Below are 27630 nucleotides of genomic sequence, written 5' to 3' on the forward strand. Positions count from 1 at the left end.
ACTTGCCTGCACTTTAATCAATAAACAGAGAGAGGAATGGCTAATCAAATACAGAATTTTAAAATAAGTTATTTTCAAAATGTGGAATTTAAAACGTATTTCATGTCAAAAATCTTCAAAGGAATTATTTTAAGTATGCTTCCAAAGACTTTAAATCCTTTAAATTATTAAGCACTAAGTTACTGGATGACAAAATAAAGACCCCGCTTTTTAAAAGGCAAGCTAAAAGTATGGTTTGAATGGTATTTGAATCTAAGCTTTGGGCTATCTCTAATACCCCCAAGCATCTTAAGCAACTCTCTTAATCTTTGTCTCAGTTTCACAATCCATAAAACAGGAAAAACTACAAGGATGGGCAGTTAATTAAATTAGTCAGGATTAAACGCTAGCAAACTTCTTTGAAGTTATTTTATGTTGTTCTCCATTCTCCTCCTACTCAGTAAAACTAATAGATGAGAAAACATCTGGAATTACTATAGATACTAACATCTGCAGACTGACGGCAGTTAAGAGATCTCTATATACAAGTTTCTAAGCCAAAGATCATTTGAAACCCTGAAAGATTCCAGGATACGATTGCAATAAACAAGTTTTAGGTAAATTTCCTTTCAATCTAAAAGATACCTCCTCTTACCTATATTCTCAAATCAGACTTATTATGAATCGCAGAGCATCTTGAGAGGTTTTGGCACAAAAAAATTCTAGGTAAGATGAACAAGCTGTTACTGATATTAACGCTATTCTCACCATTCTACACTGTCAATCAAGGTAAGCTCCATGACAAATATACCCTCCAAAAAGTACTAGCCCCTGCTGAGAATCTAAGTACTTCCTTCTAAGCCATCTGTCCAGGAAAGCTCTATTAAAACACCCAGAATGCAGTTGCTCTCATGTCTAAAGGAGCTATGAATAAACATGAAACACTAAAATACATTAAACCGTATGCATTTTTCACTTCAAGCACTGATAAACTACCTACCCAATTCTATTCTGAGGCCTAGAATGAATATAAAACCCATAGGTAGGTTGGTGGAGAACTGCAGCTTAATCAAAGGAAAATATTTTTTTTTTCAAAGAAGGAAAGAATATACAAAATAGCTCAAGAAAGAGAGAAAAGCTCCAAAAGAAAGAAAAAACAAAGTTAGGAGGAAACGTACATGTAAATTACTCCCTGATGGAAGAGGGACTCAATTAAATTTTAAAACAGGAATTTAAATTGCTCACTGAGCTTCAAACTAAATTACTCACTATTCTGCTTACTGAATTACAAATACTATAAAATGTAAGTATTTCTAAATCTAGTTTTAACAATCTAAAAATGAATGTATTAAATTCCAGTAAAGAAGGGAATTGCATAAATTAAGGAAAAAGTAGGATGTTATAAAAGCCTAAGGCTAATCCTGTAAAAGCAAATAATGATGAGAAGGAATTATTTTGAGAATAAATGAATAATGGGAAACCAAAACAAAGAGTGCACATTCTCCCCTCAACCCCTTCCTTTCTTCTGCTATGGATATAAAGGATAATCTTTGTATACTACTAAGAATACTATTTAGAAAATGACTTCTGATCAATGTGTCAAAACTTCACAACAGCAAAACGTTAGGCTCAATGCCTATACTACAGCCTCTTCAAACAAACACAGCACATTCTAGATTCCAGGTCTTTCACATCTACTACCAATTATTTAGAGACTTTGCTGAGGCTGATTTAAGGTTGGGGGGGGCAGCACTGCCAGACAAACTAGAAAAACAATTACATTTGACCTAAGCTTACAAATAATACCAATAGAGTTTAAGTTCTTCAGAGAAGTATATAAAATTCAAATGTTAACTTCCAGAATTAAGATGAAAAAGTATCCTCTGTCCACTGATTTTTAACTGCCCCATCCACATTTACCCAAAAGTCTACCTGGCCATCTATAAACACAGAACTCAAAAGAATTCAGTTTCATTGTGGTAACACTGCAGAAAGCCATCTGCTCATAATTGAGTCAAAATTTACCTTACAGAAGAAAATATTGGGAGTAGGGACTGGTGACAGTGTTTTAGGGGGAAGTTCACTTTGTGTTTATTTTCAACATGAAGTCTAAGGTCATTCCAGCCAAGAACTAAATGGAAGAAAGTTCCTTCATTCATTAAGCAAATATTTACTGAGTGTCTTGTTACATGCTAAGCACCTAATAAATACTTCAAACCGTGCTACCAAAAAGCAGTAAATGCGTTTAACTTAAGGATGAACAAATAACTGATCCTATCTAGAAAATGTAATCTACTGGGCATACAAGAGTCTTCTTTAGATGGAAGGTTGTGAGAGAAATATGTCACAAAATAACCCATCATTGGATCAAGGTAATTTCTCACCTTTATCACAAATTTTACTACAAATTACAAATTTATTATCACTGGCAAGGATCAATAATCAGCAACTTAACTCACTAAATGGATCTCAAAAATTTTTTTAAAAATTTTTTTAAAAAGGCGGGGTTATCTCTAATATCCATCCAAGTGAACTGCAGTTCACTTACTTCATCTATACTTACTTTTCCTGGGTAGAGTAATGTGAGGGCAACTGTTTGCTAGAAAATTAAAGAGGCATCCTCAGCTCTTTGAAGAATTAATCAGGGAAAATTCTCCTGCCTATGCTATTAAAATATCTCCAATATAGCTATTTTATTTTACCCAAACCTCTGAGGTCTAAATGCTTATTCTTTGGCTTTCTTTAGGTATTAAAATAGTTGTGTTTAGGGCATCATTTTTTAAATTTTGTGTTTTTTTTTCTCCTGTATTTTACCACTGGTTCAGTCTTTTTACCCACAAAAATAAGAAATCCCCAAGCCTCCAGCTTCTGAAAATAACATCTGGTATGTGCACATAACAAAGATCTTGAGAGAATGTCCTAGTTTTTATTTAAAACTTTTTCACTTAAAATGAGAATGCCTTTAGCAAAGATTAGACATAAATCAGTTTTTACCTTATTAGGAAATTGCTATTTTCAACATTTACCTTAAACCACAACATGGATTTACCTTCTAACCTGTTAGCTTCCTGTCTCTCACCAGCTAGATTAGATTGTAACTTTTGAAAGGATGGGATGACTGGACCCCAACAGAACTGGATCTGTTCCCAGCTAATATATTTCAAAAAAATCTGCAAGTCTCCCCAAAGATATAAATGTTGCTAGCCTTCAGGAGTTCTCTAATACTTTAAAGTTTTTTTTTTATTAGAGCAGTTGTCCTTCACTGTTACTACAGTTGTACACAGTGGCTTCTCAAAGTGTCGTCCTGCACCCCTTAGAGTTTCCAAAACCTTATCAGGGGGTATGTGTAGTCAAACTATTTTCATAAATAATATTAAGATGTTACTTTCATTGTTTACCCTCATTCTCTCACCAGCATGCAGTGGTTTTCCAGAGACTACACGATGTGTGATATCTCAAGAGACTGAATGCAGAAGCAGATATGAAAATGCAGCCGCCTTCTATTAAGCCAGACAACAAAAACAGTTGTAGAAATGTAAAATAATGCCGCTCTCATTAAATTTTTGTCTTGAAAAGTATATTTTACATACCATTATCTGTCTTAACAGGTAATTACTGTTATTTGTAAATGATTTAATAAAATATATTTTAAATTTTTGTTTTAATTTCTAGTACAGTGAATATCAATAGATTCAAGCCATACAAAGGTGGAGCTCTCAATAATTTTCAAGTATAAAGGGGTCCTGAGAACAAAAAGTTTGAGAACCACTGCAATACCTAATTACATAACCTAACACACAGTGCCTTCCATAGATAAGAAGCTCAAGTTATGCTGAAGTATAATTACTTCTTACACCCCCTAATCTTGTTGAGTAATATACCTCCTTGCAAAGCATAATTCGGCATAAAGCCAGTCTGTCCTAGGCCCTATTTAAGGGGCTTTAGATATTTAAGTATGCGGAGTCCTATTTATAAAGATGTGCTGGCCTGTAATACCACCTATTGCTTGCATAGTGTACAAGAGTTTCCCAAAATTTTCATACAAAAAAATTACCTTGTTCATCCTAGCAGCAACCTTGTGAAGTAAATGTGAAGTACTACCCTTTTTTTACAGATGACATAATGAAACTGATGCTCAAAAGAAAAAGAACTACTTGTCCAAGGATGTATTGCTAGCTAGGAGAACCTAGGATGTTGGCCTTTTGCAATTTGCTTGGCTGCCTTAAGGCTGTTTCACTGTGGTGTAATTGCAAGCTCCCAAAGAAAACAAGGCAAGGGCATTACTTTTATTGTCCCAGTGCCAAAACAGGGACTTTTTTTTTCCTCCTTAGTAAGAACGTAATCAGACTCAATACCCGGTCACAGCATTATTCAACACACTGGCTACCCTTTTGGTCCACTACTTAAAAAAAAAAGGAAAGAGAAAAACTCAAGAGTGTTAAAAGAATAAATATCAGAATAAATAACACTTCAAGATGATGAACTAGTTAAGGACGCACTGATTTACTAATCATTTAATCACTGAAACAGGCAGGCAAGAACAAGATCAAGCTCAATACAATAAGAGATTATATCAATGAATGGGTGCCAACAGGTTATAATGGGAGGCCCACATGAAATGGGTTCAATTCTGGGCAGCCCGGGTGGCTCGGCAGTTTAGCGCCGCCTTCCGCCTAGGGTGTGATCCTGGAGATCCAGGATCAAGTCCCATGTCAGGTTCCCTGCATGGAGCCTGCTTTCTCCCTCTGCCTGTGTCTGTGCCTCTCTCTCTCTCTCTCTCTGTGTGTCTCTCGTGAATAAATAAAATCTTAAAAAAGAATGGGTTCAATTCACAAAATACAGACAGAAGGAAAAATAAAACACATAAAGTTGTAAAACTAGCTCTATTGGTTCCATAAATCCAAACACATGATCAGCGACCCTTGTAAAGTATTGTCAGAGACAAACTTTGTTTTAAGATGCAAAGATGCCATCCTTCTCCTGGAAGAGAAATCACCCCATCCTTACAGCTAGACATACTAAGTTTGTTCTTGTTATCAGCCCAAGACTCTTAGTTATGCTCCAGTTTACCTTAAGTTCCTCAAGAGATACTCCATTTTCTGCACTCTTTCCCACAGTCAAGTGGACTCCTTGACTGACAAAGGCAAGACTGACTCACAACAGGATATCTGCCACTTGCATAAGCTCTTTTCCTTTTTTAGATGCATGTGCCCAGCGAGGCCATCTTTAAATTTGATGTGAGTTTAACCTAGAAAAAGCCAGAAGTGTGCTGTCCACATAGTATCCATGAGGTTTACTACAGATGAGCGAGAGAGCATCATTCCTCATGAGATAACACCTCTTCCTAGTGTTTACTCTGGTCCTTTGTTTTTCAAATCTCTTGGGGGGGAAAACATTAAAAGTTACAGTTATGGCACAATAGCTATAGCTACAATTATAGCTAATGTGCCCCCCCAACCAGTTTGTAAAGCAATTTGATACACCTTATTTGTTTATCCATACTCAACATTCACTGTGGAAGACAAATTAGTGAGAGCTAATTTGTGCAAGTTTCTGCACCCTCATTTAAAAAAAAAAAAAGTGCAATACCGCACTGCAAAACACATTAACCAGTTAATCTTTAAAAGCTTCACGCAGAAAATGATAATCTGACTTCACAAAGTCAAACAAAGCACCAAACCTCTGAGAGCTCCGAGAAACTGCAGTTATTTCTATTCCTTGCCCTGAAATACACATTTTTTTTTTGTAGCGCTGCCTGTTTTTCTCCGAGAACCTAAACATCATTTACAAAAGTAACCTGTCAAAAGTGTTAAGTGAGGCATTCTCTAAACTATCTTCCCAGCTCCAAACCACAATGAAAAATGTCACACACCTAAGCTGCACCATTGCCCTCTTCCTTTTAGTTCTTCAAATGAACTTAAAGGTTTTTGAAATGCACAATTCAAATTTTACACTGCACCCCCAAGCTACCATTGATCATCTCAAAGCTAATAAACAAAAGACTCTAGCGGCGGCACCAGGGCCCTACCAGGAAGTAATCAAAGCAGTGTGTGGCTGGTGCGATCCTAAGTCGCTAGAGCAGACAATAAGAGGGCACCGGGGCTTCCAAAGAGCCCAAACGCAAGGAGCTGAGATGTTGAAGTAACGCGAAAGCATTACATAAACCTAGTGACTGTTTTACAGCACATGAACTTGGGAATCCTAACCCAGTTCCAGCCAGCCCGCAAGATGTGAAAAGGCAACTCGAGCCGCCCCTCCACACCGGCTGCTGGCTCAGCCTCCCGAGCTTTTTCGCCTGCAGCCTGTTTCCAAACTTCACCCTCCCCGGCTGATGAAAGACTCCGACCTCCGCCGCCCGAGCTCCGAGCGCCTCTCCCGGCCGAGGGCTCCCACCTGGCGTGGATCGAGTTGCCCGAGCCTGCCGGGAAGCGAAGGGAACCGAAAGGAAGCGGGGCCGAGGGAGCGGCGAAGGGCCCCGGCGCGCCCCGCAGCCCAGACAAAGCTGCGCGGGGAGAGCGGCGCTTTCTCGCGCGGCCGAAGGGGGACGCGCCCCGGGCCCCGCCGCACGTGCCGCCGCGCCGCGGGGGCCCGACAGCCGCCCCCGCAGCCCCGGACCCCGCAAGGCGGGTGCGCACAGCCCCCCGGCCGGGCGGGGCGGGGCGGGGGGCGAGGCGCGGGGCCCGGGCCCCCGCCTGCCGCCGCCCCCACGCGCTCGCGGCCCCCGCGGCTCCCGCCCCTCTTGGGCCTCTCCTCGGCCGCCGGGCCGTCGGGCCGCGGGAAACAAAGGAGCCGCCGCCGCCGCCGCCGCCGCCGCCGCTCCACCCGCCGCTCCCGCCCGAGCCCGCCTCACCGCGTACCCCTCCCCGGCCGCCGGGCCCGGCTCGCCCTCGTCCCTTCCCGGGTCCGCGCGCCGGCCGCCCCGGCCCCTAGACGGCAGGCCTGGCGAGGCCGGGGCCTCGGGTGCGCGGCAGGGCCGCCCCGGGGCCGCACTCACCGCTGCAACACCAGGACGACGGGGAGCCGTTGGGGAACTTGGCTGAGTCCGGAGCGATGCAGACGCTGGAGCTGAGGTGCGGACACTCCATGGCCACGAGGAGGACGGCGAGGAAGGCCGAGGCTCGGGGGCCGGGAGCCGTGGGGGCGGAGGGGCTCCGAAGACTCCGTCTGGGGTCGCTCCTCGCCGGGCGCTCGGCCGACGGCGGCTGCGTCCCGAGCCCTTGCGTCAAAGAAAGCAAAGGCTTCCGGGCGCCGGGTTTTCCCACCCGCCGTCTCCGGGAGCCCCGCTCCGAAGAACGTGGAACTCCGGGATCCGGGTTCTACCGCCAGCCCTAGGCTGAGGGCTTCCGACTTCCCAGGCCGGCCCCGCCCCGCCCCCGGACAGGCCCCGCCCCCAGGCCCGGCCCCGCCCCCGCCCCCTCCGGCCGGGTGGGGTCCCAGCGCGCGCGGGCGGGTGGCCCAGAGAATCAGGCTGCGTTCGCAAGGGAGTTCCCAACTCTGCAGCGCCGGGCGGCCGCGGCTGACCGCCCCCTCCCCGGCCCCGGCACGGGTCAGGGTGGGGCGCCAAGCCCCCGCACGCCAGGCAGGTCCGCTGCGTTTACCGCGGCGGAGGGAGTGCTCTCAGGGGAGGCTGATCCTGCGTGTGGTGTGGTGGTAGAAAATCCAGCCACTCAAGAAAGTGTGAAGAAGAAAATAAAAACCACTCGTGCAGACAGGCACGATAGGTCCCATTTTACACACGCAGACACAAGCTCAGAGAGGTTAGGGTACTGGCTCCTGGAGGCCCAGCGGGCTTGCACGGATCCCAGAGCGGTCCGGATTTAGTGTGACGCTCCCTGCGACAGGTGCAACACTCATCTAGCTCTAGGTTCTGAGCACGTGTTCTTTAAGCCAGCCACCTGGGGACCGTGTGGCTGGGCCCGCGGCGGCGCCCACGAAGCTGGGTTCAGATCTTGACTCTGTGACTCCCCATCTGCGTTACCTGGAGCACGTGGTTGGACTTTCAGACCTCACTCACCAGTGGAGGTTCAAGTGAAATAGTTGTAACTTGGGTTTGCTGAGCGCGAGGTCCCAACTACCGGGTGACAAAAAAGGGGAAGGGATCTAACATTTGTTAAATACCCATTACTGTCTGGTAGCCAGGCACGCGACGCACAGTATCTCATTTAAACCTCGCACCGCTCCGCCAGCGGCTGTTACCGTACCCTTTTCGGCCTCAGGGAAACCGAGTTCGTGATTGGTTGATCCCTGCGGGGAATGGATCCCCGGCTCTTTGACCTCTTCACGGAAAAGAGGAAAGTGCAAGCCTCAAGGGGCCGCTGGGGCAGGCATTACACCCGAGCTAGCCTGAGATCTCTCTGGGGAATGGCCTTGAGGACGTCCGGGGCTCTAACAAATATTGCCTCAAAGTTGGGGCTTCTTGTAAAACCCGGCGAAGGAGCTGGAGGGCCGGAGGCGAGCAGGAGGAGGAGGGGAGGCTGATGTGGCAATCCAGCGGGCAGGGAGAAAGGGGGAAGGAAGGTCAGGAAATGATTAACCGGGCCGGGCCGGGTAGTGGTTAGAACAGGGCACCTCCCCGCAGCGCAGTCCCGGAGGAGCCCCAGGGACGCCCTCCTGGTCACTCGTCACGCCTTCGCATTGCCCCCTCCCCCACTTACAGACCCTCCGCCGAGACTCGGCTTCGAGCTGCTTCCGCACGCTCCTCTGCCCGAGGATGTTCAGTCACCTGGGACATCTCTGCGGACACCGCCCCCCCCCCCGCCCCGCCGTCATATTTTGGAATTAAAGCTCTTCTGTCGCTTCCCAAGGCCCGGTCTGGGGATTTTATGACAGTGAGGAGTTGTGCAAAGTGCTCAAATCCTAGCTCTGTCGCCTACTTGATGGCCAACTTTATCAAATGTCTCTGGTCCTCCCAAGCCTTTTTCTTCTCCTTTTTTTAAAATCTGGAAAAATAATTCTTTTCTCACAAGGAAGATGTGAGCATTCATGAGAATTGCCAACACTTAGTAGGTAGCCAATAATGTATAGCTTTTTTTTTCTTTTTAATAGCCCATGAGGGCATAATACCCTAGAAAGGGAGTGAATAAACAATAAATCGGACCTTTGCTCGATCTGACCTTCCAGCCCTCTCCGTTTCTTCTAACAAGGCCTGGCTCGACCAACCTCTGATTCATTCTAGACTACTACCCCCCATTTAGCATCCATACCCTCTCATTTAGCCATGGAGCATGCGGTGACCCATGTCGTCTTCCACAAACAGTATGCGATGCTTCTTTTTCCACCTTCTGAGAGACTCAGTTTCCTTATTCTCTAGACCTCAGTTTAAGCATCACTTCTCAAGGAGGCCTTTCCTGACTCCACTCCACCCCCAGGTTACCTCCAGACCTGTGATGCCTTCCTCTGCCCTCACACTCTGCCTTTTTAAGACATCTTCATGCATATAATTATTTATTGAATGTCTCTCTCCCCCTTGGAGGTCCATAAGGGTAGCAAGCAGGTCTGTGTGGTTTCCCTGCTGTATTCCTGACGGAACATGTGGAATCTGGAGGATGTCCAACAAATAAGTCTGAAATAATGAATGAGTGAGTGATCGATTAGCAATGTCTACCAGGGGCAGGAGTATAGGAAGTGGCCGAGTGTATGTCAGGTGTTTTCTCCCCCTCTTAATCCCCAAGTAGTCTCTAAATTTCCATTTGATTCTGAGTTTATCATGTTCACGGTATTAGGAATGTGAAAGTACCTAGGGTGTAAACTGCATTGAAAAAAAAAAGGAGGAGGAGGAGGAGGAGGAAGAAGAAGAAGAAGAAGAAGAAGAAGAAGAAGAAGAAGAAGAAGAAGAAGAAGAAGAAGAAGAAATGATTTTCATTAGTGTCTTCTTCCAACTAGAATTAAAAACTCCTCTGAGCAGAGCCCCTAATTTAGTCATCATTCACTGCTAAAGTCCCCAGAGGGCGAACTATGACTTTCGAACAGTCCAGAGAAGCTGGGCAAAATCAGAAAGGCCCTCCCGGGACTTTCAATACATTTCCCTAAAACAGAGAACTTTCCTGTGTCTCTGAAAGTTTTCATAATCTAAAAAAAAAAAATTTTTTTTTTTTTTTTTTGGACAACAACAAAAAAAACCCCTTCGCGGTGAGTAAATGTGTCAAACGGGTTGGGGGGTGGGGGTGGAGACCATGGGGCACACTGGGAAATCCGCTTTCTCAGTCCCTAATCTCTTCGGCTGCATATAACAACAACGTTCGCTTTTTTGTTCTTGGCCCGCATCCCTCTGGCGCTGAGGAGCTCTGAGGCACGGGGAGCCGTGGGGGTGACCAGCCAGCCTCCAGCTCGGGGCCCCAGGGAATGCGGCCGCGGGGAACCAGTCCCCGCCCCGCCCCGAGACCCAGCGCGGGGATGGCGGCGCTCCTGCCAGAAGCCGTGGGTGTGTTTTAAAAGTTTGCACCTTTCCGAGGAGAGGAATACAGGATTTCAACCAAGCTAGCAAATGTTTCTCTTCTAAAAGGTATATACATATATATAAGGGGGGGGGGGTTGCCGAGAGGGGACGTCATACGTTGCCATGGGAACGATGATCAGGAAAGGTCTCAAGGTTGCTGTGACCTTCCCCTGGCCTTACACTTGAGACTTGTAGCAGAACAGGGGGTGCGGAGAGGGGGGTCCCGAAGCAAGGATTACAAACTGACCAGGCCCGGGGGAAGACTTAGCTCTGACTATCCCCACGCAGACAAAGCTTATTGGAAGCACCCAGAGAGCTGGGTTAATTATTTACCCTAGAGATTTTTCTAGGAGCAAAGCCTCCAGGGGGAAACCAAAGTTAGACCCAGAAAAGGTTTGGTGAATAAGGAGGTGGGGGGAGGAACAGTGCCCCAGGGACTCTTTTATCACTGGTTTAATTTTCCAAGAGGCACTTATCTGATACTTTCTTGCTTGTTTACTTGTTTATCTATTATCAGTCTCTTCCATGAGAACAGAGACCTTTCCAGTCCTGTTCATTGCCTGATTTTCAGTTCCTGGAACTCGGCCTGGTACAGGGCAGGTCCTCCGTAACTACTCGGATAACTGAATGGGGGGGGGGGGGGGGGGGCGTGGCCTTTAGCCGGGCTGCGCTCTCCCGGCTCTCAGGAATCCCCGCAGTGTCATTCTCCCACTTCTCTCCAGCGACCCCTTTCGCATTATCTCCCTGCCTAAAATTATTCAGTGGCTCCCCATCTCTGGCAAGCTAAAGTCAATCCAAAACCCTCTGCGGGGGCACCTGGTGGCTCAGTGGTTGATCATCTGCCTTTGGCTCAGGCCCTGATCCCGGGAGTTCTGGGATGAGTCCTGCATCAGGCCTATGTCCAAAGGGAGCCTGCTTCTCCCTCCGCCTATGTCTCTGCCTCTCTCTGGGTGTCTCTCAAGAAGAAATAAAATAAAATCTTTAAAAAAAAAAAAAAAAAAAAAGGAAAACCCATAGTCGACCTATCCTTTCTCATTTGCTAAAGCTATTATTTATTTGCTTGTTTGTTTGTTTGTTTTACTGTTCAGCGGTATCAAAAATAGCTTCCTCATTAAAGAAAACGTGCTTCCTCACACCTGTGTGCCCTCCCCCACCAGTTTCTCTTCTACCTGGCCAGCTCCTACTCCTTCCCTACTGAAGCATGTAACCTCAAGGAAGCCCTCCACCGCTCACCTAAGTGGACTTCTAAGTCCCCACCCCCAAACCCACCACCCATTCTGTCCCATTAGCCTGTCACACAGTACTGTTGCTTTCTGTTTACCGCTCAGTCTCCCTTGAGAACAGATGCTTTTCTTTTTCTCTATGGATACTAGGCACCTAGTTCAGCAATAGTAGATGTTAAGAAAAGATCGTATTTGTCGACTAAATGTTGAAAGTGTCCCCCTTGGAGAGTGACTATATCAATCATTGTGAGTAACGGTCCCCTAGGTATTCACAGAAAGACTTGCAATTATGTAATAACAGAAACTTAACGTTTATTGGGTCCCAAATAGGTACCAAATACTGTATCAAGTGGTTTTCATTTCTTCTTTAATCCCCACAACAAAACTGCGAGGTAGATATTATCATTTTCATTTTACTGGTGAAAGAACTAAAGCTCAAAGAAGGTGAAATAAGTGCACAAATGTACACAATTAGTACTTGGTCTTTTATCAAAAGTGTTAGAATTTCACCCCTCATGTACATGGTCAGCTAAAGGGTTTTGCAGTATTATGTGGGGGTAGCTGATGTTCCTAATCATGAGGTCTCTTAAGCACAACAGGACACAAAAGAGCCTTCTGAGTAACTAAAGAATCATTTTGTACCATTGTAATAATCATTATGTCATCAATATCTTAATTTGTATTGCTTTTAATGCTTTCTTTATCAAAATATGAATTTCACAGCACTTTTAGGAAGGTGATGAGAAGATTTTCTTGTTTACAGACCCACTTTGCAGATAAGGCACTGAATGATTAAACAAAAACAGTGTGGCCTGGGATCCCTGGATGGCTCAGTGGTTTAGTGCCTGCCTTCGGCCCAGGGCGTAATCCTGGAGTCCTGGGATCGAGTCCCATGTTGGGCTCCCTGCATGGAGCCTGCTTCTCCCTCTGCCTGTGCCTCTGCCTCTCTCTGTGTGTGTCTCTCATGAATGAATAAATAAAATCTTAAAAAAAAAAAAAAACAACAACAGTGTGGCCCTAACACCAAACAACTCTGACAGTGAAGGAATTGCTTCTGTCTCTAGGCCCTAGTCTCCCATCTGTAAACTCAAGGAGTTGAATTAGATGACCCCCAAGGGCCTTTCCAGAGTGAGCATCCAGTGATCCTGTGATAGCTCATGGCCACCCGGTAACACTGGCAGAGGCAGGATGATTCTTGAATCCTGTAGCAGAGACTGCTAGCTGTTCACCCCAAATCTATTTCTTTTCCTCCTGGGTTCACAACTAGAAATTTCTCCACTTCCCTTGTGACTAGGTGTAGCCATTTTTAGTCAACGCAGTCTGAGCAGAAATTGCGAGGATCAGCCTTGGCCGGCAGTGTGGACAGCTGCCCCAAGACAAAAATACTTCAGTGTCCAGTTTTGTTTATTAACACTGAAGGAAGTGGGGGGAATATATCAGGCCAGATCTGGAAAGAAATGTGGGTCGCCTCAGCTTCCAGTCTGTTCTTCCTATGTTCTCTTTTCAACCATTCATTTATTTGTTTGACAAATCTTGTCTATGCTCCTGCCACATACCAGGCTCTGAAGATGCAGGGACTCAGAGCCAGATGCTATGTGGGGTTCTCCTTTCCATCAAGATGGAAAATGTTATGGTATCACTCCTTTCCCCATGCTTGTTCATTGCCTAACCGGACATCAGAGCCTTTGAGTTTCAAAGTGCTATCTAAACATGGGGCTTTAAGCCTTCTAATTGTAAAAATGGCTTTACACATAAAGGACCTGTCTTGGTGTTTGGCATACAGTAGATCTTCAATAAATGTTCATTTTCATGATACCTTGTCAAATAGGATTGATGTGGGAGATGGAGAATGGTGACATGAAATCATTGATTCTAGTATAGTTGGCACAGAAGGTTAGATCTTTGTCCTTTAAAAAGGATCTGGGCCAGACCATTCAATAAATATCACCAATGCTCAAGGCTCATGGGATACAAAAGTGATGCTCAAGGCTCATGGGATACACAAAGTCTCATTCTTAAAGGCATGAGGAAGGGGCTGAGAAACAGACCAGCAAGCAGGCAATTGCAGCACAGTGTGATAAGTGGGAGGAGGGGAAGTACAGGATGTTGCTTAGCCACAAACAAGGGGCAACTAACCCAAACTGGTGGGTGGGGGGTGGGAGGAAGCATCAGTCAGGGCTTCCTGGAAGAAGTGACATATGACCAGAGACTTGACTGATAGCAGGTAATGTGTGGTGAGGGGAGTGGGGTATAGTGTCCAACGCAGTGGGAACTGTGACTGCAAATACCCAGAAGCTTAGAGAGGATCTGAACCTGTCAGTCTGGCTGGGGAGTCATGTAGAAGGAGACGGAAAGCTGAACGATGAGGCTGGGAAGCAGGCAGAAGACAGTGTAGGGCTGCTGACCCCCCAAAACAGAGAACTACTAACACAGAGAAATCCGGGGCCCCAGGACTCTGGCATCTTTCAGGGTTGGACTTTGCTAGGTCCTTGGAAAGGGGATAAGGGTGCAAAGATGCAGAAAGATAAGTGATAAGACAGAGTAAAGAAGAGCACTAACAGTTATTAAACACCCGTAAGATGTTGAATTGCATTAGTCACATGGAAAATGCAAACTAAAACCACAGTACATACCTACCTAGAAGCAAAGAGGCAGGGATTAGAATTCAGATGGGACCCCCTACCCTAACCACGACCCCGGAGACTGTGTGGAGGAGCTTACAACCCACTGAAAAGGAGAAGGCTCATACACTTTAAGAAGTAGAGTTTTGATGGAGAAAAGAATCCTAGGCTTGGAGAACCTCCATCTCTGCTTTCTCCTCTTCTTTCCTAACCTTAACCGGACCTGACAATTACAGAATTGGAATACCCAGCTTACCAGAACATGAGTTTCTCAAAATTCAGAACATAGTCCTTGGCCTTTTTCCGGGGCACCAGTTGCATTGGAAAGAAGCCAAGTTTTGGGGCCAGACTAGGATTCTGCTTCCACCACTGGCCTGCTGTACGCCCTTAGGCCAGCAGCCTGACTTCTCCGGAGCCTCTGTCTATGAAGCAGGAATAATAATAGTTGCTTCCAAAATGGTGACTTCCCTACTCAACGCTCTGTCTCCCTTGGCCAGATATTTAATGTTTGGAAAGAGAGAACAGGGATTCATGTGTTACACTCAGAACCATTTTTTTCTTAAGTCGCCAACACCCATAACTTCTGCATTTATGTAATTACACATCAAAGGTCATAAGCATATTTTACAATTACGTCGTCTAGAAAGCTCTGCTGTGGCCGACCTGGTTATAAATTGGCAGAAGCATGGGAAAAAATGTATTTAACATTATTATCATCTGAAGAACAATGATGAGAAAGTAGGGGGAAAGGCGTTAGAGCCCTCTTGGCCATTCTCAGTTGTCTGTGGAGTGGCTGGTGCTTTCAGGCTGGAAATAGAGACCAGAAGCAGCAAGGCTTCACAAAAAATTACCCTTCTTAAGAACCCTTTTGGGCAACATGATTAGAGAGCTGGAAAGGTCATTAGTTTCACAGAGGAGGAAACGGCTCCCTGAGAGGTGTCATGTTTGTCCAGCACCCTGCAGAGTCCACTGGACCCTGATGCCACAGAGCTCCTCACTTGCTGGAGTCTGTGTAAAGCCACATTGGAGAGGAGGTTTTTTTGTGCACTTTGTTTGGTTCCTATGCTCAGGATGTTGGTTCTACTGGGGAAAAATGCTAGAGACAGCAGTCGGTATAGCAGGTTCTTCTACCAATAGCTTCTACACTCAAGCCAGTGAGCCCTCTGAAGGCAGCAGTAGCCCTGAATAAAGTCCCTGGCATCTATGAGGCACTCAGGGAATTACATCACTCTGGTAAATGAGTGTGTGTTAAGCAGTGAGAAGCTCAGTCTAAAGCTTACTCTGGAAGGACATTCAAGAAATAGGTAACAGCTGTTGGCTCTGGAGAGGGAGGTTGGGTGGGAGAAGAGGGAGGAGGGAGGGCAATTCATTTTTCACTGTACACCCCTTTTTTTTTTTCGAGTTTTATACTACTAGTTATCAAAAAGGTGAATATGTTTAAAGAAAAAAAAATGTAAGGCTAATGTGATTTCCCCACCCAGAGAAATGTGCACTGCAAGAAGGGAGAGCTGGCTGGGCCTTCTGTTTTGTTTTGTTTTTTAATTCATGATACACACACACACAGAGAGAAACAGAAAGAGGCAGAGACACGGGCAGGGAAAGAAGCAGGCTCCCTGAAAGGAGCCAGATGCAGGACTCAATCCTGAGACCCTGGGATCAAGACCTGAGCCAAAGGCAGTTGCTCAACCACTGAGCCACCCAGGTGTCCCAGGGTCTTTAGAGTCAAATCTACTTGGCTTTGACTCCCAAGCTAATCCTACTACTTCCCTGCTGTGTATCCTAGGACAGGTTACCTACCTTCTCTGAGCCTCACTCTGAGCTTCATCTAACTACATGGAAACAGTGATCCTCTGTTGGGCTATTGTGAAGGTGAATGTGATAATGTATCAACACTTTCGGAGTCTCACTACAAGCCAGATACCCTTCTGAATGCTTTCTGTGTGTGTGTGTGTGTGTGTGTGTGTGTGTGTGTGTATTCATTTCACCCTCAGGACAACCCTGAGGGATACTACTATTCTTCTCTTCTTCCTCAATATACAGATGAGGAAACAGGCCCAGAGAGACTCAGAAAATTGCTTAGAGTCTCACAGCCAGGCTCTTCCCACTTTCACACTGCTGCCTTGATATGTTACATCTTCTCCTTTTCAATAGAGAACTCTTAAAAATGTAAACATTTTAGGGCAGCCCGAGTGGCTCAGTGGTTTAGCACCGCCTTCAGCCCAAGGCCTGATCCTGGAGGCTCGGGATTGAGTCTGAGTCAGGCTTCCTGCGGGGAGCCTGTTTCTCCCTCTACCTGTGTCTCTGCCTCTCTCTGTGTCTCTTGTGAATAAATAAATAAAATCTTAAAAAAAAAAAGTAAACATTTTCAAGGACCTCCCCCTCAAATGTCTTCATAATAGTTGGCTGTTGGATATGGTGACAGGCTAGTGAGGACAGTGCTGGTTAAGGAATCAGCGAAGCAGGTGGAAAGAAGGTATACACACACGCACACACACACACACAATAAGTTCTAACGAAGTTAAGAATTTTGCAATCAGAGAATGGTAAATTGTAGCACATGTGTAATTTGTCCCTTTTATACATTATGGAGGAGGACACCAGAAATTCTTCAGAATGAAAGGCCTCTAGAAACATTAATAGGGCGGAGCAAACTTTTAGGTGGGGTTGCTTCCCCCACACCCTTCAAATGGGTCCCAGGCTGAGTCATCCGCTTGCATTGCTGATTCTGCTTGTGGTATCCATAGTAGGTGTTTTTATGATTGACATCCTGATATTAACTTGTCTGTAGTCATTTACCTCGTTTTCTTATAATTCAATCAGATAATTGAACACCCAGGCAATTGGGTTCTTAATTTCATGGAGTTTTTTTTATTGTACTCAGGAGGAAAATTCATCTGTTCTTCCTTTAAAAAAATGTTCAAAGTTAGGTATGAGCTTGAATTTTAAGGGATGAGGGTCATTATTTTGCTTTGGCTGAGTTGAAAAGATTTCCTCACCATGTCCCAAAATCCATTTCCTTTCCCATTCCCTCTGCCCCTGTCCACTATCTCCTACTACCTCAGGACTCTTCAAGTTTCATACAGTCACCTCCTCCTGTGAGTCTCTCCAACAGGCCTTGAGGGCCTTATGTTCAGCCTGTGCTAAGATAGGGCGCTCCCACTGCTGGAAGCAATCCTCCTCTTTATGTCCCCCCAGCTGAGTGCCCAACCTAGCAGCAGGTGGTAGCCAAAGAAGGAACCATAGAGACCTCACCTCTGCCTCCCACCGCCAGTTCTCACTGCAAACTCTGGTCATGTCTTCCTGCCAATGCTCTATCAGAAGCTCCTCACTGCTCCCAGAAGCAAGCTAGACCCTTCCCTGACATCAAGCTCCTCTACACTTGCCACTGACCCTCCTGCTAGCCTTGTTTCTCTCCACACCCTGCATGGGCAGGCCGGATTGCTGCTGAGATCCTGAGTGCTCTCACCCTGGCTTCTCGCTCAAACTGTGTCTCCTCTGCTCATTTCACTCCAGCCTGTGAGAGGTCTACGAAGGCACAACACAAACCCTGTCTTCTAGAAAAATTCTTGCCTGTACCCATTTTATTCATATTTTTTCTCTCTTTCCTCCCTTTCTCTTCTCCTCCACCCCTCACTCTTTTCACCTCTCCCATCCCCTGCCCCACCCTCTTGCACACATACAGTGTGAATTGATCTTTCTCCTTCATCCAGTTCCCATGGACACTGAGATAGCACTTATTTCAGTCTGCTTTGGAATAGAATTCTTCATGTTCACACCATCTCACAGTTAGAAATTGCATCCCTGGAATGCAAGAGCAACCCATTCCTCATTCATTTGCACATGTATCATGGCCCCAAGGTTTTACATACAATAGACTCTCAATAAATGTTTGGCCCTTGAGTACAGCAACTTGGTGGATAGAGCTCTGGATATGGCAACAGACAGAACTGAGTTTGAATGCTCCTCTACCTCTTCATAACCATGTGACCTTGGACCTACTTTCTGTGAACCTCATAGGCATAGGACTAAAGCTATCAAATAGGGGTTTTAATAATGACTACTCCTCTGGATGATGAGGAATGATGAAGATAATGCATGTGGAACATGTAACTCTTGCCATTCATAAAGTAGGTTCCTAATAAACACGAGTCATCAACTTCATCCTCTGTACACTTCTGCAGCCCTCCTTTCGCGTGGACTCCCTGGAGTGGATTTCTGAGGAGAAGGCTACTAGAATATTTGCATTGGTAACTTCCTTGCAACCTAAGTTTGGGCACAGAGGGGATGGCAAAGACTGAAGGATTCAGAGGAAAGGGAAGTGGCCCGAAACTGGCAGCTACACCTTTGCAAATTAAAGAGATCAGACACTGTCCAGGAAATCAGCCCAGTTTGATTTATGATACTGAGCACCTACAAGAGACTCTTCTCAAAGTTGTCCCCATATTCATGTGAGCCTGGGTAACTGGAGAATAGGAATGACAACTTACAACATGGAGAAAGAGCATTTTCAAAGGAACTTAGTAAGTGCGTCTCTGGCACTGGGGGTGGGGAACAAAGGCCCAGAAGGGCAAGACTCTGGGGTCCAGGGAGCCCCACCTATCATGGAGACACACTTACCAAACAGCCTTTTGATCTCACCCTGGTTTTCAGGAACAGTATCCTGGAAAGCGTGATAGGGAACAGGGTATAGTGTAGGGTGGGAAGGGTTGGGTGGGGACACAGCAATATCCTCTGTCTGGCAGTTGTGGTTTTCAGTACACATTAGGTGGGCTTTCTGATGCATGTCAGTCTCCTGAGAATTTGGGCAGGGCCATCAGCTTTTCTCAGTGCTGAGTTCCCTCAAATAAGCTGATCTACTTCCTTCTGTGCACCGTCTCCACCAGCCTGTCTGAAATCTAGGTCCCCGTGATGGGGGGGGGGGGTGCAACACTGGTTTGCAAAATACTCATTGCAGGAGGATTTGAATGCCACACAGCAGCCTTTCCTTTGGAGTTAGGATCTTGGACTGGGATCTTGGCACTTGAATGGCTTTTGGATATCATCTAATCCAACCCACCCTTTTACAGATGAGTGAGGAAACCAAGACCTAAAGAGTCCAAGCCTGTTCACAATGTGTAGGTTATCAAATCACCAGAAGGAGAACCCAGATCTCCTCACCCTTAGTCCAGGGTCTTTATCCCTTTTCTCTATCGTAGCCCCATAAAGGCATTTGGTGTGGTATGATGAAGGTGTCACCACATGGTTGAAAATCCGGATTTGACTAGAAAGTGTGAATCTTGTTCTAATCTCAAATTGGAACCCCTATTTACTTCTTGCTTGACTTGTAGCTTCTCATTCCTATAGGGTGATGTGCTGATGGTGCCTAGATTTACAATCAGATGGAATCTTGGGCTGAAGTTGGGGAAGGTCCAAGGCCTGAGAGTTTTGGCCTGATCAGTCTGCTCTTTTGAGTGCTGGGTAGACAGGCAGGCAGGCAGGCAGGCATTCTCTCCCTCCTTGCTTAAAACATCTCCAGTCTCTTAAAGTCCAAAGAAGGCTGGTGTGTAATGAGACACCCCTGGGAGGTAGCACCTGGCACCTCTCCCAGGGAAAGGAACAGAGTGAATGAAAAACTGACAGGAACTAATGTGGGCTCAAAAAACAAAAAGCAACCCACAATTAAATGAAACTGGCATGGGTAAGACAGATGGAAAGGCTAAAGGAAGGAAGGGGGGATGTCTGAAGGATTGATGGAACTCACAAGGGGAAATTCATTCACTCATTCAAGAGATCTTTAATCAGGGATCCCTGGGTGGCTCAGCGGTTTAGCGCCTGCCTTCAGCCCAGGGCGTGATCCTGGAGATCGAGTCCCAGGATCGAGTCCTGCATCAGGCTCCCTGCATAGAGCCTACTTCTCTCTCTCTCTCTCTCTTTCATGAATAAATAAATAAAAATCTTTTTTAAAAAAAGGAGATCTTTAATTGAACATTTAATTAAACCAAGGTACAGTTCTAGACACTGGGGAGATCAGACCAAGAAGAGACACATGTAAGTGGCCCAGAAGAGGAAAACACCAAATCATGGACAAATTCTCAGTTAAGTGGAAAGCATGGATAGAAGACTGTGGGAGGAATGAGATCTTTAAAAACTGGTTTTGAATCGAAGAGGATAACATCTGCACGGATAACATTTTTTAAAACCTGGGCTAAAGGAGGCAGAAGGAGATGCAATTTGAGAGCCACTTTGAACTATAAGGACTAAACTAAAGTGTATGCAGTGCATTCTGGGATGTCATTCACTCTGCAAGTACTGACTGGAGCACCTATTTCTCTGGCTACACCAGGCTCTTTGCTGTTCCTTGCTGTCACCAGACACATTCCCCTACCCTGCCTTTAATCCATCAGCGACCTCTCCTTTGGAGAGTCCCCCACCACCCCCATGAATAGAACCATTTAGCAGATATATAAACAAGCTAAAAATACCCTGACAGGAGAAGGAACAATATCCTAGCAAGGACCCTATCTAATTCATTTTTGTACTCCAGTGCCAGGCACAGAGTAGGCATTTGGAAATGCTTGATAAGTGAATGAATATCTTTGGGAGGCACTGAGAAGGCCAAGTTTTTTAAATCAGAAATGTTACCATGACTATAACTTTGTAAAAAGTACATTTTAAAAATGTTTTTAAAACCCACTGAAAAACATTAACAGCCACAGACTGATGTAGATATGGGAGATTTTCTTTTCTCTGTTTTCTGCATTTTGTGTACTGCATCAATATTTTTTAATAGTGAAAAAAAGTATATTTTAATCCCATCCCTGCCCTGCTTCCTCTCCTCCACCCTCAAAAAAGAATTGTGAGAATTACAACTTACTACCTAATTTTTAAAAACATTTTGTGGTATATAAATTATGAAGACTTGAGACAACATGATGTCAATTTCATAATGCAACCAAAATGAAATTTATCACCACATTATTCTGGTGTGTTTGATGATATGCGTGATCGTTGTGTAGCTGGGCATAAACAGCACTTCTCATAAAATGCTTTGATTAGTATTACTTGATACAGCCAGACTGGTCCTTTTGTCAAATTACTGGCGGAGGGGAGGCAGGAACTGGGCCAAGAAGGATGTGACTCCATCTACCTCACTAGGGATCCCACTTTTCTGGCAGAGAATGTCAGGACCTGAGAGCTCTAAGGACCTCTGATTGACAGAAATGCAGACTCCCAGGTGTTGGCAGCAGAGCAAGATAGTAACCCAGGCTGCTCCCACTGCATTAAGTAGCTTTTCACCCCTAACTGATCTGGTGCCACCACCTCAAACTCTCCTTTTTTCCCCTCCCAGGGTCTGCTTTCTAAATATGAGAAAGCCCATAAGATACTACCCAAAATATCAGCAGTAAAGATTTATTCCAGCAATGCAACCATTGCTTTTTTGAGGGCTAGAGGAGGGACATAATCATTCACAGGGCAGATACTTATTGAGAACCAACAATGCACCAAGCATAGGGAAGGTACCAAAGGTACATGATATCATTTCTTCCTTTCCTCAACATTACCTAGGTGTTATTATTCCTACCATACAGATAGTGAAAAAGGCTCAAGAAGGTTAAGTAACTGGCCCTAGGTCACACATTTAAGTAAGTGGTGAAAAGTGGATGAAGAGGGACTAGAGCTGGACTAGAGGGGACTAGGAGGAGGGATTTGAACCAGTTCTAACCGACTTGAAAAGCCACTTTCCTCACACTTGGCAATGCTGCACAGCAGGGCTTTCCAGACTTGGTGTTTAGAGTCTGCGTGACCATTAGCAACCATTCTGGGTCTCAGTCTCCCTGTTTATAAAAATAAAGGGCCGGAGAAATATCTTTTCAAAGTGTCCTTCCCGCACTTTGTCACAGCGTTACCTCTTCTTGCCTTTGCAAAAGCTCTGCTGGACGAATTCTGCGGGCGGCCTGTGCCGCTGAGCACCACCAGGGACCTGGGCCTCTCCTGGGATCGCCCCCTAGAGGACATCGGTGGTGTGGAGGGAGCCAGGGCTTCCCCAGAGAGTTCACGCAACTAACAGACGAACCAACGTAATCACAAGGTCCCAGTCAACTTTAATTACCGCTTTAACTTAAAAAAAAAAAAAAAATGGATTTAGAAAACATTCTCACATGCCTTCCCACGCTCACCAGGGCAATGCTACTGGAACATTTAATGACAGGGAGCATTTGTAGCCTGAAGACCTACTGGTTCTATGAGTCATGTTTTAAAATTGGATTATATTTTACTTCCTACACTTCGGTTTCTTTTAGGCTTTGTGAGGCCACTTATTGATCCAGTGCCGATTTTGCAGGGCTGCCGAACTGTGATTAGAAAACAAAATATTTGTCTCTACTTATTTTTATTGCAATATTCTGCTTTTGGGTGAGTAACATATGCATAGGGGATAACATTCAAAAGTCAGGGTATTTTTCAGTAATGACCATATGTCCCAGCAATTCCATTCCTCAGTATATATTCCCCTAAACTGAAAACAGGTGTCCAAACAAAAACTTTTATGCAAATATTTAAAGCAGCACTATTTACAATAGCCAAAAAGTGTAAACAACCCAAATGTCATCCACTGACTAAAGATAAATAAAATGTGGTTTATCCATACAATGGAATATTATTCAACCATAAAAGGAAATGAAGTACAGATACATGCTACTACTTGGATTACCTTGAAAATATGCTAACTGAAAGAAGTCAGATACAAAAGGCCACATATTGTATCATTCTATTTATATGAAATATCTGGAAGAGGCACATCCATAGAGATTTCCTATTTGCAAGTTAGTGGTTGCCAGGGTCTGGGGGAAGGTGGAATGGCAAGTGACTAATGAGTATGGGATCTCTTTTTGGGGGATAAATATGCTCTGGAACTAGATAGTGGTGATAGTTGTACAGCATTGTGAATGTACATTGTGAATGTACTAAATGCCACTGACTTGTACAATTTAAAATAGGTAGAACAATAAATTTAACGTGTATTTTGCCATAATACAAACACATAAGGTTTATTTAGGTTCCCTTCCTGAAGACAAAAACAACTATTAGCACTCTTCCTTATCTTTCCAGAGATTATTATTGTATGTATATATGTGTGTGTGTGTGTGTGTGTGTGTGTGTGTGTGTGTGTGTGTATATATATGGATTTGTTTATTTTGAGGGGGCATGAGCAGGGGGAGAGGAGGAAGGAGAGGGAAAGAATGTCAAGCAGACTCATGCTTAGCTCAGAGCCCAAGGTAGGGCTTGATCTCACAATCCTGAGATCATAACCTGAGCCAAAACCAAGAGTCAAATGCGTAACTGACTGAGCTACCCAGCAACCCCCCTGCCTTTCTTTTTTATAAGTGGGCTCTATATCCAGTATGGAGCACAATGCAGGGCTTGAATTCACAACCTTAAGATCAAGACCTGAACTGAAGGACACCTGGGTGGCTCAGTCCCTTAGTTGTCTGCCTCTGGCTCAGGTCATGATCCCTGAGGTCCTGGGATGGAGCCCAATGTCAGGGCTCCTTCTCCCTCTGCCCCACCCCCTCATCATGCTCTCTCTCTCTCTCTCTCTCTCAAATAAATAAAGTATTAAAAAAACAAACAGGGATGCCTCGGTGGCTCAGCGGTTGAGCATCTGCCTTCAGCACAGGGTGTGATCCCATGGTCCCAGGATCGAGTCCCACATCGAGCTCCCTGCATGGAGACTGCTTCTCCCTCTCTCTGTGTCTCTCATGAATAAATAAATAAAAATCTTTGGAAAAAAACACGAACAAACCTGGGCTGAGATCAAGAGTCAGCCACCCAGGCGTCCTGTCTGCATTATTTATTTATATAATGTTTATATTATATTTTGTATATATAATATAAATATATATTCTTTCTCTCTTTTTGTGCATCAAATGGTTACACCATTCTGCAACATGTTTTCCTGCTTAAATTATTTTGGATGGCTCTAAGTCAGTACTATTTTTTAATGGCTTTTGATCTTTCCAAAGTGATAAATGAAAAATATATTATTTATAATTTTTATTTATTTTCTTATGAATGAGATTGAGTGCCTTTTCATGTATTTAAGACCCATTTGTATTTTCATATCTGTGAATTTTCTTTTCTTCGACTTTGCCTAATGTGGAGTTTTGGTCTTTCTTTTTGGTTTCAGGCGCTCTTTATAAATTAACACTATTAGCTCCCTGTGTATGATATGAATTCCAAGTGTATTACTCAATTGTCTTTTAACCCTCCAGCATCTGTGTAACCAGATGCATTAATTTTCCCTGTTTGAGTTACTTAGCATGGTTTCTGTTTTCCTGACTGGATCTTGACTGATACACTTGGGTGATTTTTTCTTTATTCATTTGTAAGAACTCTTTGTATAAGGAAACTAGCCAATTATCTATTACATATGTTGTAATGATTTTATTAGGTTTTATTTGTTTTTACCTGTTTATATGTTTATTCTTGTTCAGAAATTTAAAAATTTTATATATTCAAACTTCTCAATGTTTGCCTTTCCAGTTTCTATATTTCATGGCATGCCTTAATTCCAAGATTATAAACATATTCACTTATGTTTTCTTCTTATACATTTATGGCTTCATGGTTTACACTGAGTTTTTATTCATCTGGAATTTATTTTGGAGTAAGGAGTGAAGTAGTAATATAATTCAAATAGTTTTCCCAAATAGAAAATGGAGTGTAGTCAATTGTCTGGATACCCACACACTTGAATAGCCCTTCCTTTCTCCTTTAAAATGACAGTTTTAGGGGATCCCTGGGTGGCTCAGCAGTTTAGCACCTGCCTTCGGCCCAGGGTGTAATCCTGAGTCCTGCATCGGGCTCCCTGCATGGAGCCTGCTTCTCCCTCTGCCTGTGTCTCTGCCTCTCTCTCTCTGTGTCTTTCATGAATAAATAAATAAAATCTTTAAAAAAAAAAAAGCCAATTTTATTAAGTGTTACATTCATATATATACTTGGGTCTATTTCTGGCCGTTTTTTTCTACTTGCTTATCTGTCTATTTCTCAATCAGTAACACTTTATTTATTAACCCTAAATCAGCATTTGATTTTGTGGAATCATCCAGACAAAAGCCTCTGCATTTGAAGTAACTCTTAGAAGTCAAAACACAAGATAAGGAGGGTGGAGTCCTTTTATGTCTAAGAAGCTAGACATTGATTCAACAGGAAATATTGAAAACTTGATTTCCTAAACCAAGGCTTCCTGAATAATTTTTGGTTGATAAAGCAAATACATCTTACATGTCTGATTTAAACCAAAAGTCATGAGAGTTCTTTTGTTTACTTTTTCTTGGAGATTTTTAAAATTCTATTTTGCAACTGACTCTTTTACCAAGTTGTCACTTCTGCTATCATCTTTTTAAGTCCAAGCATGCTTTATGCTTTCCAAATGTTCCTTTTTTGTCTCAGAGATACATTATTTTCTCTTCTATTCTTGAAGATAAATGAATGAGTGGATATAGAATAGAATGAATATTTTTTTCCTCCTCTTTTCTGTCTGTTCCTATTTTCTCTTCTGAGTACATTGCTTTGTTTTAGCTGCTTTAGGAGGCTTCTTAATTATATGATTTTTGCTTATTTATACTTATTTAGGAGTGGATCATCAAAAAGCAGATTGGAAAATGTGTGTGTGAGAGAGAGAGAGAGAGAGAGAGAGAGCGATTAGGAGAGAGAGAGAATAGGGTTGTTGATAAAAAGGCTTCAGGCAGGATAGCTAGGCAGAGATCCCACTGTTTATTTAGGTGACCTTCAACTGTCAATCTCTTAAGTCTTTTTCCCCTGGGGCCCCCAGTCTCCTGCCTGGTGGGTAGATATCTGGCTGCCTGTTCTTCAGAAGTTAAGCTAGGGAGGTGTGCGTGGAAGGGAGGTGACACAGGTAACACAGAGACAATACAAAATGGGAAAATTTTTTGGGAAAAAATTTGATATTTGAGATCTCAAAACAATATTAAAGTACTACTATGTGGAAAATCTACATTCAAGGCCAGTAAGTTTGCTGGGTAAGAGCCTTTGGACAGGAGGTATCACTGTACTCATAACTATAACATAAGTGTGTTTAAAGGACACATACAACAGGTACATATCCCTTGCTTCTCCTTTAATCTCCAGCCACTGGAATGCTACCACCTGCACCTATAATCTGAAAGAGTACATTGTACAGAACACATGTGTTGGGGGTGGGGTGGAGGATGTGGATGGTGGCACTGGGAGCCCTTTGGAAAACAATTCCATTCATAGGAATCTTGAGTCTACTTCCCTACAACCTTTAGGATTTTGTGCTGATGAGGATTATTTCAGTGGCCTGTTTGGCCTCTATAAAGCTCTCAATTGTTCCTTCTTCCCTTTTAACTGGGGATCGGATGTGTGGGAAGATTTTGCTTTCAAATATTTTTATTCTAGCAAGAAGGATCAGTTCTAAACACAAAACGTACTGTTTTAGCTCTGGGCTCACAAACTTCCAGAGGGAGGACCTTTTATAAATGTGCTGGATTCACTGTAAGCTTGTGTTTATTAAGTCCTGCTGTTTACAAAGTATGTTGCAGTGACATAAACATCATTTTAAAACAGGAAGTTAGCTTTTAATCATCAGTCTGAAATCAAGTGCTTCAGAAAATACAAAGTCTTCAGCCTGAGAACTTAACATGACAAAAGTCACAACAGGAAGTTAGGTGACTCTGGCTTTGCCTCTTCATTCACAGTCTTTGGTCTGTTCATTCATTTGTCCTTCTCTTTAATGCCTACTTTGTGCAAGACCTCATTTGACCATCTAGTCTACACCAATCAAATGAGCTACTCAGTCAAAATGCAAGAACTCTATTAATACATAGACGTCCCATGTACAAAAATGGGGGAAAGAGGCTTTATTTTTACTGCTCTAAAATATTCTACTGTGTGAATGAACCACAATTCATTTATTCATTCTCCTGCTGCTGGGTGGTATTTGGGTGGTTTCCAGTTTTTTCTATTACAAACAATACTGCAATGAACAATCTATCACATTCCTCCTTGGTACACCAGTTTAAGTGTCTAGGGCCACAGTTCTCAAAGTGGGATCCAAGGATCCAGAGGTCCCTCTGCCCTTTTGGGGGGGACCATAAGGTCAAAACTATTTTCACAATAATTTTCCCTGTTATTTTCCGGAGGTTGCATGATATATCCACCATTATCAGAAAAAGCTATTTAAAATATTTCTACCTTGGACACCTGGGTGGTTTAGTATTTGCCTTTGGCTTGGGTCATGGTCCTGGGGCCCCGGGATTGAACCCTGTGTCGGGCTCCCTGCTCAGTGGGGAGTCTGCTTCTTCCTCTGCCTCTGTGTGCTCTCTCTCATTCTCTCAAATAAATAAATAAA

General features: G+C 44.1%; 1 protein-coding gene and 1 long non-coding RNA gene across 6 annotated transcripts in view; one reads left to right on the forward strand and one right to left on the reverse strand.

Annotated features, from left to right (window-relative positions):
- USP3 (ubiquitin specific peptidase 3) overlaps window positions 1–7402 on the reverse strand; it is a 110891-nt gene extending 103489 nt beyond the window's left edge. Inside the window, exon 1 of one of the 5 annotated variants that reach the window (XM_041739258.1) lies at window positions 6974–7402. In XM_041739258.1, the coding sequence (XP_041595192.1) occupies window positions 6974–7064 (91 nt within the window). In that variant the 5' untranslated portion in view covers window positions 7065–7402. The other 4 variants (XM_041739259.1, XM_041739262.1, XM_041739261.1 and 1 more) reach the window with 4 other exon arrangements.
- Window positions 7403–7542: 140 nt separating this feature from the next.
- LOC121481786 overlaps window positions 7543–27630 on the forward strand; it is a 98519-nt gene continuing 78431 nt past the window's right edge. Inside the window, exon 1 of the long non-coding RNA XR_005985413.1 lies at window positions 7543–10480. This is a non-coding gene — a long non-coding RNA (uncharacterized LOC121481786). The remainder of the gene's footprint in view (window positions 10481–27630) is intronic.

This window comes from Vulpes lagopus, chromosome 2 (assembly GCF_018345385.1).
Source record: "Vulpes lagopus strain Blue_001 chromosome 2, ASM1834538v1, whole genome shotgun sequence".
Classification (NCBI taxonomy): Eukaryota; Metazoa; Chordata; class Mammalia; order Carnivora; family Canidae; genus Vulpes; species Vulpes lagopus.